At 38.1% G+C, this 12,687-nt stretch overlaps 1 protein-coding gene across 3 annotated transcripts in view; it reads right to left on the bottom strand.

The window, feature by feature from the left end:
- Positions 1-12,687, bottom strand: part of greb1l (GREB1 like retinoic acid receptor coactivator) — a 351,285-nt gene that overhangs the window by 5,787 nt on the left and 332,811 nt on the right. For all 3 annotated transcript variants that reach the window (XM_043688237.2, XM_043688239.2, XM_043688240.2), the window contains 4 exons: positions 11,025-11,190; positions 9,286-9,513; positions 5,808-5,949; positions 3,446-3,646 (listed from right to left, as the gene is read on the bottom strand). In XM_043688237.2, coding sequence (XP_043544172.1) covers positions 3,446-3,646; positions 5,808-5,949; positions 9,286-9,513; positions 11,025-11,190 — 737 coding nt within the window. The remainder of the gene's footprint in view (positions 1-3,445; positions 3,647-5,807; positions 5,950-9,285; positions 9,514-11,024; positions 11,191-12,687) is intronic.

The following is a 12,687-nucleotide window of genomic DNA, read 5'->3' as shown; positions in this document are numbered from 1 at the left end:
ACATTCTGTGAAATAATTTTAAAAATGACAGCCAAAAGTCACCAAGTGGGATTTTCTAGTTTGCTTTCATGGATTAAAGCAGATCATTTGCCTTAATTAGGGCAGTAATCTAAAGTTGGACACCAGCAGACTGGGATGTTACAATATCAGGCAGACCCACAAGCCCTCCTTGCTTGTAGCCAAAGTCACCCTGTATAGGCAATTCTTTTACTCCACATTCATGGGCTGACTGCTTTTCCAACTTATGATTACATTTTTAAAATAGTGGTGAGAGGGGAACCTTTATGTTAAAGCTCAATTAATTGCAGCCTACTACTTCTCTGAAACTGGAAGCCTCTGATTGGCCCTCAAGCTTCAAGAACCCATCTGCCATTCTAAATCGATATGGGAACCTGTTTCCATGGGAATGTTTCCATGCCAATGGAAAAGGTGCTCCAAATAAAAGTTTAAACAGTAGTAATTTTTCACCCCACAGGGCAGATTCCCAAAGCAAAATCTCTGCCCTCTGTATCTGTCTTATTAATACCTTCAATAATTTTAGAAACCTCTATTCAGTTATCCATAAAGCCTCTTTCAAAGGTCAAAGGACCAAAGCTGGTTAGCTTTTCCTCTTGGAATAAGCTCGTAATAGTGGCACCAAGCCTGTAAATCTTTCTGCACCTCTCCAGTTTCTTTTCATGGTTCATCTACATCCCTTTAATGATCTGGTAACCAGAACTGTGCACAATACCACAAGTGTGGTCTGAATGAGATCTGATACACCTTTAGCATAACGTCTTTACATATTAATTCTACTCTTCCAGAAATAAACCCTCATACTTGGTTTAAGCCAAACTATTTAACTGAGCTATCTTTGCACGATCTTCCTTAAAGTCTTTTAAAATAATAAATATCCTCCTATAAAACAGATTTAATGCTGTAACAACACTTCTAATGCTGGAGAGTAGAGTGTAAGTATTGAAGTATTAGGTGCAATTGAAATACAGCTACACTGAATAGCTAGTCTGAAAATGTATATTAATAAGTTATATAAACAAGGGATCAAATGATTAGTTTAAAAAAAGAAACTTGTCTGCTATCCATTACAGTTTATGTATTACTGAAAAGAGACAAATTTTATAAGAGCTTTTCATCTTGCACTCATCAGGACAATTTGCAAGAGTACCAATTAAAGGGAAGATTACCATCTATACTGTATGAAGGGAGAATGCTGATTGGTTGACAAGTGGACTCTTGATTAGCAGAGATGTTTCCATGGAAAACACAGCAGTTAGTGATGATGGTCTGTTAACTGCAGGTTTTGCTTAGATTTCAATTCTAATGGATTAATTCTGATTCATCAGGTCACTGAAAGGGAACTAGCAAATGACTGTGACCTATTTTGTTGAGTTGAAACAGGTACAGTGCGTTCATATGTTCTTTCTACCTACAAAGAGCAGGACCCCATGAATTAACAATTCAAGTACAAGCAGGTGCACCACACAGAAAGTCCAACTGACAATCCTAAATCGCCTGTCAGCTTAATTCTTCGCTCATTCAAGATTCTACAGCAAATTAATTAATTATTTGTCAAATTGTAGAATTACTTGTAATGTTGATCATTATGCTCTGAGTTTTACATGAGTGGACTGGTTGGGTATGGTCCGTACCTTGCTAGCTGCAAACAGGAAAAGAGATCTGCTGTTTGTTATTATCTGCCAGTCTTTAAGAAATATGATCTACATACTTGGCATCACACTGGTACTGAAATTCATATATCACTTATTTGTGTGTTGCCAGAATGTCATTTTAGCTTGTTCGCTGAATCCTGATAATGATGAACTTTCATGTTGCTATTGCATAGCAGCAGCGTGAAGCAGCTTGCTCAACCTGTTTCTCAAACTTTGATATATCTTATCTGAAGTAGTCTGGGTACTTTTCAAGACCAAGAGTGATCATTTTAGAGTATTCCATGAGTTTACATGATATACAGCAAAGAAATGATATGATGAGGGCTGCCATCGTCCTGTGGGATGCCTATGTCAGCATCAAGTTTATATGGTGAACAAATACTTTGGCTCATATTTATGAAGTTGCTAAATAGGTCAATAATGTTATGCATAAACTGTAGGAATCTCAATGAGTATGCTGACCAATAAAGAGACTATCAGAATAAAGTTAAAAATCACACAACACCAGGTTATAGTCCAATAGGTTTAATTGGAAGCACACTAGTTTTCGGAGCGATGCTCCTTCATCAGGTGATTAATCCGAAAGCTCCGAAAGCTAGTGTGCTTCCAATTAAACCTGTTGGACTATAACCTGGTGTTGTGTGATTTTTAACTTTGCACACCCCAGTCCAACACCGGCATCTCCGAATCATGACTATCAGAATAGACAGAGATAGGCAACCCCCTGGCAGATTTCTCAACTAGAACATCAAAAAAGGGCATCATTTGAATATTCCAACATGTGGAGCAAAGTGTTTCATATTCCAACTGTGCAACAGCAACATGAATGGTGTTCACCATTAAGAGGATGTAGCCATAAAGTCAGAAGGATTTCTGCCTTTCACACAACTGAATAGTGTGATATATGAGTTTCAGTATCGCTGTGATGTAGGCCATAGCCCCAAAGACTGGTACATTATACAAAATAGCATTTCCCTCTGGATGTTCACAACAAGCAAGGTTCCTGACTATACCCAACCAGCTTGCACTGACAAAAAGATTAAATTCTGCAATTGGACATTATTTGGGTAATCATGGCTGTACGAGAAATTACACGATAACCCAATTTAGTCCTGTCGGTTGGGCCAAAAGTGTACGTGCTTGTGTGTACTGGAAGCTACTTTATTAATATACTTTACAGACAGAAAGAACATGGGTATGGAATGTGTCTGTTTCAACTCAACAATATAGGTGATAGCCATTTGCCTCTTCATTTCTCTGGGCAATGAACTGACCAATCAAAGTCAACTTGCTTGGTTTAAAGTTTAAACTCTTATATTCTCCAAGGCAATACATCTACCAATTAGAGTTTACTTGCCCATCAGTAAGTACCCTCCTCTAATTCAGTATTCATTTTAGCTTTCCCTTTTATTGGTATTCTTCAAAATTGTTCTGATGAATGTAAATGAACAGCTTTAACAAAAAAAGTGTCTTTTTTCAGTGAAGTTCAAATTCTGTACCACCAAAACACTATTAAGCTTGGTTTAATTAATTGTAATACTAATTTAATAGATTAATGTTATTAAATAATTAAATCTTCAATGTCCAGGAATTAACTTGTTAATGCAATGTTAAGCCATTTGATGCTGATGACCAGATAGATCAAATGGAATGGCAAATGCTACACCTACAAATACATACATTAAATATATATGGTGGAATGTGCTTCTCACATTCAAGTTTATTGCATGGTTAATACCAGTTTATTGCAGTAAACTATTTTAGCAAAGGCTCACCTCAGGACCAAGGTTAATGTAGCAATCAATGGCTAACACAGGGTTGTTGCTATTGTGTACAGCTTTAGGAAAGAGTTTGTAACTGGCATGTTGGAGAAACTTTTCCAGGAGAAACTGGGCTGGAGCAGCTAACATTGTGCTTTCACTATCTGGAGCACAGACATACTGAGAGGCAGAAATGATATTGAGGCTTTCAGACACCTGTCACACAAAGAAAAGATTGCTGTCAGGAAGGAAACTTAATTGCTTCTCGGTTACTAGTGATTAGTCCAAAGCTCCGCGATGGTTTCTTCTTGCATATATTACAGCACAATGAGACCCCTGCTAAGTACTTAATCCTTACACAAATAAATAAATCAGTAAAATACGTAGAGATTTTCAGAACAATAAATTATTTCCTGTAATGGAAAACAAAGAAAACATGAAAATAGTTCATTAACTGCAAATGTAGAATTAGGACTTTAAAGTTTAGACAATTAATTAGAATCATCCATATATTGCAATAAGTATTCTCAGGAACCTTGATATAATATTTGGTTGAAGTTTAAGGTTTAGATTAGATTAGATTACTTACAGTGTGGAAACAGGCCCTTCGGCCCAACAAGTCCACACCGACCCGCCGAAGCGCAACCCACCCATACCCCTACATTTACCCCTTTTAACGTAACACTACGGGCAATTTAGTATGGCCAATTCACCTAACCCGCACATCTTTGTGACTGTGGGAGGAAACCGGAGCACCCAGAGGAAACCCACGCAGACATGGTGAGAATGTGCAAACTCCACACAGTCAGTCACCTGAGTCGGGAATTGAACCCGGGTCTCTGGCGCTGTGAGGCAGCAGTGCTAACCACTGTGCCACCGTGCCACCGTTTATTGCATGGCTAATGAAAAATCAGAATATGTGCACCTTTGTAGACTTAAATTTAAACTTATTGTAGACTTTGTAGACTTAAATATAAACTACTGTTGAAGAAAAAGGTGCAAGATTTAAATGGCGTCATTACAGCCTGAACCTTGCATTTGATGTGTTACTACAGAGACCCAAGGAATGAGAATCACATTACTTAAAAGGCTACTGCTGCAATTTTAAGGGGGCAGTCATTTCAAAAGAATTGCCTCCTAGTGGGGGAAGATAACACAAAATCTTCTCCAGCCTATAAGAAAATTGAAATTAAATTATTAGCTAGAATTTCAAGTTTTAGTAAGGAAAGTAGTGATGCAAAATGAAAATGACAGTGAAACAATTAAGAATGTGCAAAACAGATTTAAATGGAAATAGCAATACCTAATAAATGGCCATGCTATTGAGGGATCTCTGCTCATTACATTTAGCAAGCTGAGGCAACGTTTTTGGATGATTGGTCATTAGTTATGTCAAAGTTTGCAGATTGGTTTAGGATCTGATCTCCCTCTTTTTCTGCATTAACCTGAGGAGATTAGTATGACGCATTCACAAACAACAAAAGTGGAGAATGCGCAAAATCCAAATAACACCCTTATATCTGAAAGGAAGTAAGAAGATATTCAAATATTATTGGATTCAATTCTAGGTTCCATTAATGGATAGAAATGCACTTGCTAACTTACTCCATCTCACTGTCCTCTGTATAGAAAAAAATCCAACAGCAATAAAAAATATAATACTGTTTATAACCTTGCACCAATACTTGAGCTCTTTTTAAAGTTTATGAATAACCAGGAATCAACTGCTTACTGCCAGCCTTACCTACGGCTACTCTTGAGAAGCATTACGGTAGGCCAAAAGGAATAAGCCTTCTCTAGTTTCTAGGAAGAATTTAAAATGATAGAAGGGAAATGTGCTGAGAATTTTTAATAATAGCTAGTTGTTAGTAATAAGTACTAATAGATTATTGGGAGTTCTTTCTTTTCACAATGATTGTCAATGATAATAATTATAAGATCTCAGCGAATAGAATCAAAACCTTGTCTGAATTAGGTTTTGGTCATTCCAATATGGTTTGTAGTGGAAATTGGTAAACCATACAAAATTACTCAGAACTCCATTAGAATGATGATAGATAATGAGAGAGGTCATGTGGATGACTCCTGTAGAAATGGCAAAATGATGTTGAGTCAGGGTATTCGATCGTAAAAATCCTGAATTTTAGATTACCTTTAATCTTCCATTCATTATTAAAACAACTTACACTTATATTGTGCACCATTTATGTAGGTAGACATCCTAAAATGCTTGATTACAATGAAACAATTTGCCTTTCACACATTTTTAACATTTGATGATACATACTGATAGTTCACTTTAACTTCTTGCAAGAGTATCCAAGTCAGGTTTAACATATTCCTGTTGAGCATCAAACCCTCGTTTGCTATTCCTTACCATAATCTTTGGTTTTATGACAAAATCTTTATGCCCTCCAACCTGGATGCATTTCTTCATGAGACTAAAGTGATTAAATCGACAAATAAGTAAACCACTGCTGTTTGTCCGTAGGTTGAAGTCAATGTCTTCACAGGTATACCTATTAGAAACAGAGGAGCCACTTACAGTGAAATTCTCTTTGTACAAGGATACAAATTGAGCTACAGAGTTCTGAATAATCAATCCCCTTTTCCAAGGGGATAAGAATTTCAGACACCAGGAAGGCAAACATATTTCAATTTATTTCTAGTCTGACTTTTCTTCCTTCACTGCATGACTTCATTGCTGGCAAGGTCTTTGTTTACTGCCATCCCTAACTGCTCTTGAGAGATTGTGATGAGCCACTTCTTTGACTGTTGCAGCACTGTGGTGTAGATACACTGATTAACACTGAAACCTCTCCTGTGGCCAGGGAGAAACTGAAAATTATTGACAAACTCCTTGCCATTTCCTTCCTTGTCTCACTCAAACGCCTGCAATACAATTCATCTGGCCCTTGAGATTTATCTATTTTTAAGTTTGACAGACCACTCAGAATCTCTTCTCTGCCTATGCTAACTTCCTTAATCATATCAAGTCTTTCTCTGTGTTTTCTATACCCATATCATCCCTCTCACTAGTGAACATCAACACAAAGCATTCACTTAGAACACTATGTTCTCAGGTTCCATACACAAATTATCACTGTCGTCCGTCATGGGCTCTACTCTTTCTCAAGGTTTCCTTTTACTTTTAGTAACTTAGGATTTTCTTTTACTCTACTTGCCATTATCCTTTCATGCTCCCATTTTGCTCTCCTAATTTCCCTTTATAACATTCTCCTTTGCATATTCTATACTCCACTTGGGCTTCTGCTGTTTCAAGCCTGGGTATCTGCCACAAGCCTCCTTTCTTCTCTTTATGCAATCCTGAATATCCCTCGATATCCAGGGATTGCATGGATTTGTCGCTCCCATCCTTTCTGCTTTGGAACATGTTGACCCAGTACTCTCCCTATTTCCTTTTTGAATGCATACCACTGTTCTAACACAGATTTACCTAAAAATACCTGCTCCTAATTTACTTTGGTCAAATCTTATCTGGCCTTATTAAAATTGGCCTTTCCCATGAAAGAAGAGATCCAATCTAAGGATTACATCCTTTAGGAAAGTGTGAGGTCAGTCATTACTGGTGTTACTGAGACGTTTGTGGCGATAAAAACATAAGAAATAGGAGTATGTAAGTCATTCAGCCCTTGAAACTAGCTTACAGGTATATAATACCAAGGCTATTAGACTCCATGGGTCAAATTCTCTTTTGTGTCAGCTCCTCAGAGCAACTCTAGATATTTCAAAACTCTATCTACCACTTTAACTACCATATATTTTAGAGAGGGACATTGAAAACAGTCACCCACTGTCCGTGCCACTTTCATTACTTCCTCCAAGTGGTATTCAACATGGAGGAATGTTGATTCATCAGCTGAGGTGGGGAACAGGCAGGAGGTTTACTTGCCTATGTTTGATCTAATGCCATGAGACCACATGGATCCCACAGTCAATATTGAGGAACCCTAGGGCAAATCCCTCCTAATTGTATCCTGTTGTGTCTCCAGCTGAGGTGGGATGGTCATGGACATTGTCTGTAAGGTATCATTCCGTAAGTATGATTATGTCAGGCTGGTGCTTGACTAGTCTGCGACACAGTTCTTCCAATTTTGTCACTAGTTTCCAGACATTAGGGTGAGTTTGCAGGGTAAACAGGCTGGGTTTGTCATCAACAATTCGTGCCCACCATGACGCTGGGTGGTCTGTCCAACTTAATTCCTTTTCTTAGATATTGTAGAAGACTGATGGAACTGAATAAGTTGCTTGGACACTCCTGTCAGCAATTGAGAGTCAACCCTATTGCTTTGGGTCTGGAGTCACATATAGACAAGATGAGCTAGGAAGGCAGATACTCTTCTGTTGAAGAAGGAAAGTGAATGATTAGTGAATCAGACTCTTTTAATGACAAATAATAATGGTTGGCATTGGTCTTGTTTTTAATTCCAAATTCATGAATTAAATTTAAATTCCACCAGTTGCCATGGTGTGGTAAGAACTCATGCTACCAGAGCATTGGCTTCGGCATCTGAATGACATAATGTCCAGTGACATTATCACAATGCCCTGCCTCCCACATTTTTACTACGGATGACTCTGACTTTAATAAGAGTGTAAGAGAAGCAAATGTTTAAACAAACACTATCAAAAGAGGTTTTCTTATTTTGTTCGTTTCAGGAGTATATGAAGGTCTTGACAGACTTTCCAAACCTGCATGTAATGAATACAGTAAGAGAGGGTATTGAGGATGCATCAGGCCATGGAAGAAATATTGATTGGTCTAGGGAGTATGAAGGAAGGGATTTCAAATGCATGGATGAACTTTGAGGAAGAATGGCTAAGGGTGGAGAATAATGAGGCCTACCTACCATGAGCAAGACTGGGATGATTTTGCAGCCAAGTAAGGAGCATTTACTAACCAATCTACTTTGTCCCCACACATTTCTGTGCTCAGGGCTGAATCAATTGCTCTCAGTGTCTGTCGGAGTCCTTTTGTAAATGAACAGGTTCTGAGATTTATGATAAACTGCTTTTTATACTAGATTAGAGCAACTATTGTGGAAAACTTAGCAAAGGCTTTGCCACCATTCCAAAACTTCATCCCACAACTTACAGAAGTGTCAGGAACATTTCTGTCAATCTCTGTCACCGATCTCTTGCCACTTGAGAATTCACTCATGGCAAACAGGTAACTGGCTGGAGGCATGCAGATTAAATCTGAGACTTAGAATAAATTACGCTCCCAGTTCAGGCCAGTTTGCTGCTCACTTCAGCCCTTGCCAACATTCTAATTCTTGACCAAGTCACAATTTGACCAAAATATGCAGTGCAAGCAGGAGTTAGAACCTCAGAATGTGCTGGCTACAGGACAAAACTTTTGTCAGAATTTTCTTAGCCCCAAATACCATAGTTACTTCAATGCTTTACACAAAATTACAGTCCGGAGTCACTTGAAAACAAATGTGATCAATTCTCCTGTTCTTTTGTGAGATGGCTACCAAACTCAAAGCCTCACCACTTCTTTCCTGAAAACATATCTCAAAACAATTGTCAGCTATGCAATTTGAAACAATTAACTGAATTAAGTTGTATAGTGACAAGACTTAGAAGTCCAATGCCAAACCTCATTTACGCAAATAAACTATAATGGTTGTTTATTAAACCATGATAACACAAAGACCCTAATCTCATGATCAATTTTATTTTCTGTTGCTCTCTCTCTTAATTTTTGTATTTGACTTGAAAAAATGATTTATTGTAAAACTAACTTGGTTTGAACCTTGGCTTTAATGGAAATTGATTTTTAAAAAATATAAACATTTGATAAAATCTATGAGTTCATTGAAACTTACCTGTTTAGATCATATTGTACATTCTGTGTCAGGTCAACATTCAACAGTATAAAGTCATGTATGTGACAGCGAGAGAATGGCATCCTCAATTTGCTAGCATTTAGCTTGCTGTTCCATTTTTGAATTCCACAGAGTGCATAATGAGTAATCTTTGGTGTGGCCTCAATGTGCAGCATTACAGTCTTCAAGGAAACGTTCTTTGTGGAAACTATGGGTTCCTTCGTTTCACTGTTTAAAAAAATCTGTTGGTCAAAAACTTGTACACAGCCATTTCATTTTACATGTCCACATTCCTAACACACAGCAGTTCTTAACAATAAAAACAATAAGCTTCATCTGATTCCTGGATCAGTGGTGCTGGAAGAGCACAGCAATTCAGGCAGCATCCACCACTTCATCTGATTCCTGTCTATGAAAACTTATTATTCTGAAAATGACTGCAGCATTTGTCTAGATAATAATGACTGCATTTCAAAACAATTTATCTTTAAATTTGTTTTAGATGTTTCAGAGAGAAGCAAGAAGGTGCTTATATGAATATCCTCTAATCTTTATTTGGACACTATGAGTGGGATTTAATGCTCTCTTTCGAGGCAAACTTGGAGGGGAGAGAATTTAATCAGGCAGGAGGGTGTTGAATGAGTACCTCATTGCCTCCTACCTTTGCCCCAAATAAGCCAGGGCTGGAAGCCCTGCAGACGGTCTTCCTGTCTCATCCACCAATTAATGTCCGCGAGGGCATTCATTTCCACCATCCTCCAACAACTGATATTCAACCAGTGATGGGTGGGACAGTCTCTATGAGGGAATCCAAAAAAGTATTTCATCAATTTTATTTATGGGCTCACAGATTTATGCTTCACAGTGGTCCTGTGAAGAACCTTAGGATGTCTTATTAAAAGCACAAAACAAATACAGTTAGTAATTTTTTATTTAGTTCTGCAATGCCTGGCCTAGAAATATTTAATGCGGATATCCAAAATGAAAAGCATTTGAACCTCTGAAGGATATGGAAGAATGGGAGGTACTTCGTGGGGTATTTACAAAGCTGAACCATCATCTAGTTGTTAGACGTGGTTTCAATCTGTCTGGGATTTCCTGGGTAATTATTCAGCTATGCAAATCATTTCTCTCCCAAGTCTCAGACCCTAATTAAATGTTGGAAACCTTTGTACAGTATCCTGGGAGGTGGAGAATTGCCCATTGGATGTTTTAACGTCCTGGGCAATTCCCATAGAGTCAGCACACAAACTTGGAGAATGGTCCCAATGTGCAACTTTGTAGGCATGTCCAGTTTCCAACTATCCAGAGATCAGAAAATCAAGGCCTATATTTAGCTTTACACATTTGCAGACACTTTGTTGTAAACCACTGTTAGAAGTGCTTACAGAGCGTTTAAGTGATGCTGTGGATCAGACCAAAAGCATATATGTTCGTTCATCAAAGGATACATATCTGAACCTTTTTGCTTGACAGCTATTGACTTCCTTGTCATGCATTTCAAAAGTTTGCAATCATTCCTTTCATTTTGCTTTATTCCAAGTCTTAACTGTTGCAGGTCAACAGGAAATAAAAATCCCAGCAAGGAAAAAGGAATAATCACAGTAGGAGGTCCCTGCTATGTATTCTATTGCTCTCTATCATTTTAGTTTGAGAAACAAGAAACCTGCAAGTAAAGAAGCAATTCTCTAAATAAATATATTCTGCCATTAATAAAGTGCTTTATTTGTCTTTCCTACCTGTCTGATTCTGATATATTATGAACATTCCAAAGGACACAAGAGTCATCTATGACAAGTATAAATGGCCACACACACTGTCGTTTGACGCCCATCTCTTCTTGACGGTTTCGTTCCAATTCCAAATTGTGATATGAAAGTTCTTTGATTAGAAAGTGGGCAGCACCTAAAGAGGTCAGAATTTAAACAATGAGTTTACACAATTTGCTAATCTAATATTCTGAATAATTGCTGAAAAAGTATTGTTAAGATTGCTATTGGTTCAAAGCATGATATTAAGTGGAAAAAAATAATAATTAACCATCACTAAAAATTGTAGCTGTACTCTTCTCTCATTTCAAATTAATGGAATACGATTACTGTTAAGTGATCTGCAATAGGTTAATGTTTCTCCTTGACATAAAAAGGGCATTTCCTTTATTTAACTGCTGGCATTGGGAGTGGGGAGACGGTCGGGACAGGAGGTGGAGGAGGGGGGGAGAAAAATAGGATATGGTTCGATTGGGACAAATCTTGGGGAAGTGGGCTTTCATGTTTGCCTCCCAAAAGAACCATTTTAAGCTGAAGCTGGAGTAAGACATTTTTGGGACTGAACTTACAGCCGGATTGGACATAGTTCAGAAATTAGCCCTGCAGATAGTATGCCAATCAAGTCATTAACACCTTAATTTTACAGTTGCTTTACACTTTCCCTCACCAAGACGGGCCAATTTAGGTGCAGCAATGACAATGGTAGCCTGATTACTAAATCTATTTATTATCAAAGATTTTAAAAAGGTAGCAGGAGAATGCCTATGATTTGAAATTCCCTTTCTTGATGGCTGCTGCTCCAGTCAAGCTGGATGGATCTTGATGGGTCCTCCAGCTTGGGAGTTCACCGATCATCATTAATTGGATGGGAACCTGTCTCCATTCTAATTAAAGGGAGCTCTCCTATGAAAGTTTCAATGTGGTTGCATCATCCCATCCTTACCCCAACCCCTCTAGGGGTGGATTCAAGATCCAGAAGCAATTCTGAACTTGGTTTTGCATCCCTAGAGGAAAACACCAGTTCTTGAAGTGAGATTGAGTCTCCCTCAACTTATGCTCCAATACTGGCATGGTTCTGAAACATTTTATGAAGTCCTTCTTCCTGATCTAACAGACAAATTGCTCGAGTGTGTGTTCACAAAGTTGGCTGTGGAATCCAAAGGCTCACTCTCACTAGTTCCTGTGGTCTTATCTTTGGACATTTGGACATGCCTTCTAGAATGGTGAAGCACAACTTTATATTCTCTTGAGGTTGTGCAGTTAGGAAAACTTCAAAAGTACGAATGATCGATGGAGATGGTCCCAAATCACAACAAAATACAATGCTGCTTGCAGATTGAAACCAAAATTGAAGTAGTAAATAATTTTCAGGGTTTGCTCAGAGCATTTAGAAGGGGGAGCTTAATCGGGTGGGAGGCACAATTCAGTTTCCCCAAGGCGGGTTGAAGTATGCTTTTAAATTCTGAAAACTTTTCAAGTGACTTTTCTGTCTTCAGGAAACCGTTTTGCATTCAATTAACTTATTATGAATACTCATTAATGCTCTAGCCCAGTAGAATTACAAGAGCAATCCTGCTAGCCAAAACGCTGGGAAACCAATGTCTTCGCACACCCAACTATACATATATATGAG

This window comes from Chiloscyllium plagiosum, unplaced genomic scaffold, assembly GCF_037043375.1.
Source record: "Chiloscyllium plagiosum isolate Xiang-an unplaced genomic scaffold, Cpla_swu_hap1 HiC_scaffold_4, whole genome shotgun sequence".
In the NCBI taxonomy this organism is placed as follows: Eukaryota; Metazoa; Chordata; class Chondrichthyes; order Orectolobiformes; family Hemiscylliidae; genus Chiloscyllium; species Chiloscyllium plagiosum.
The sequence above is the reverse complement of the archived record's forward strand: the minus strand, read 5'-3'. Positions and strand labels throughout refer to the sequence as shown.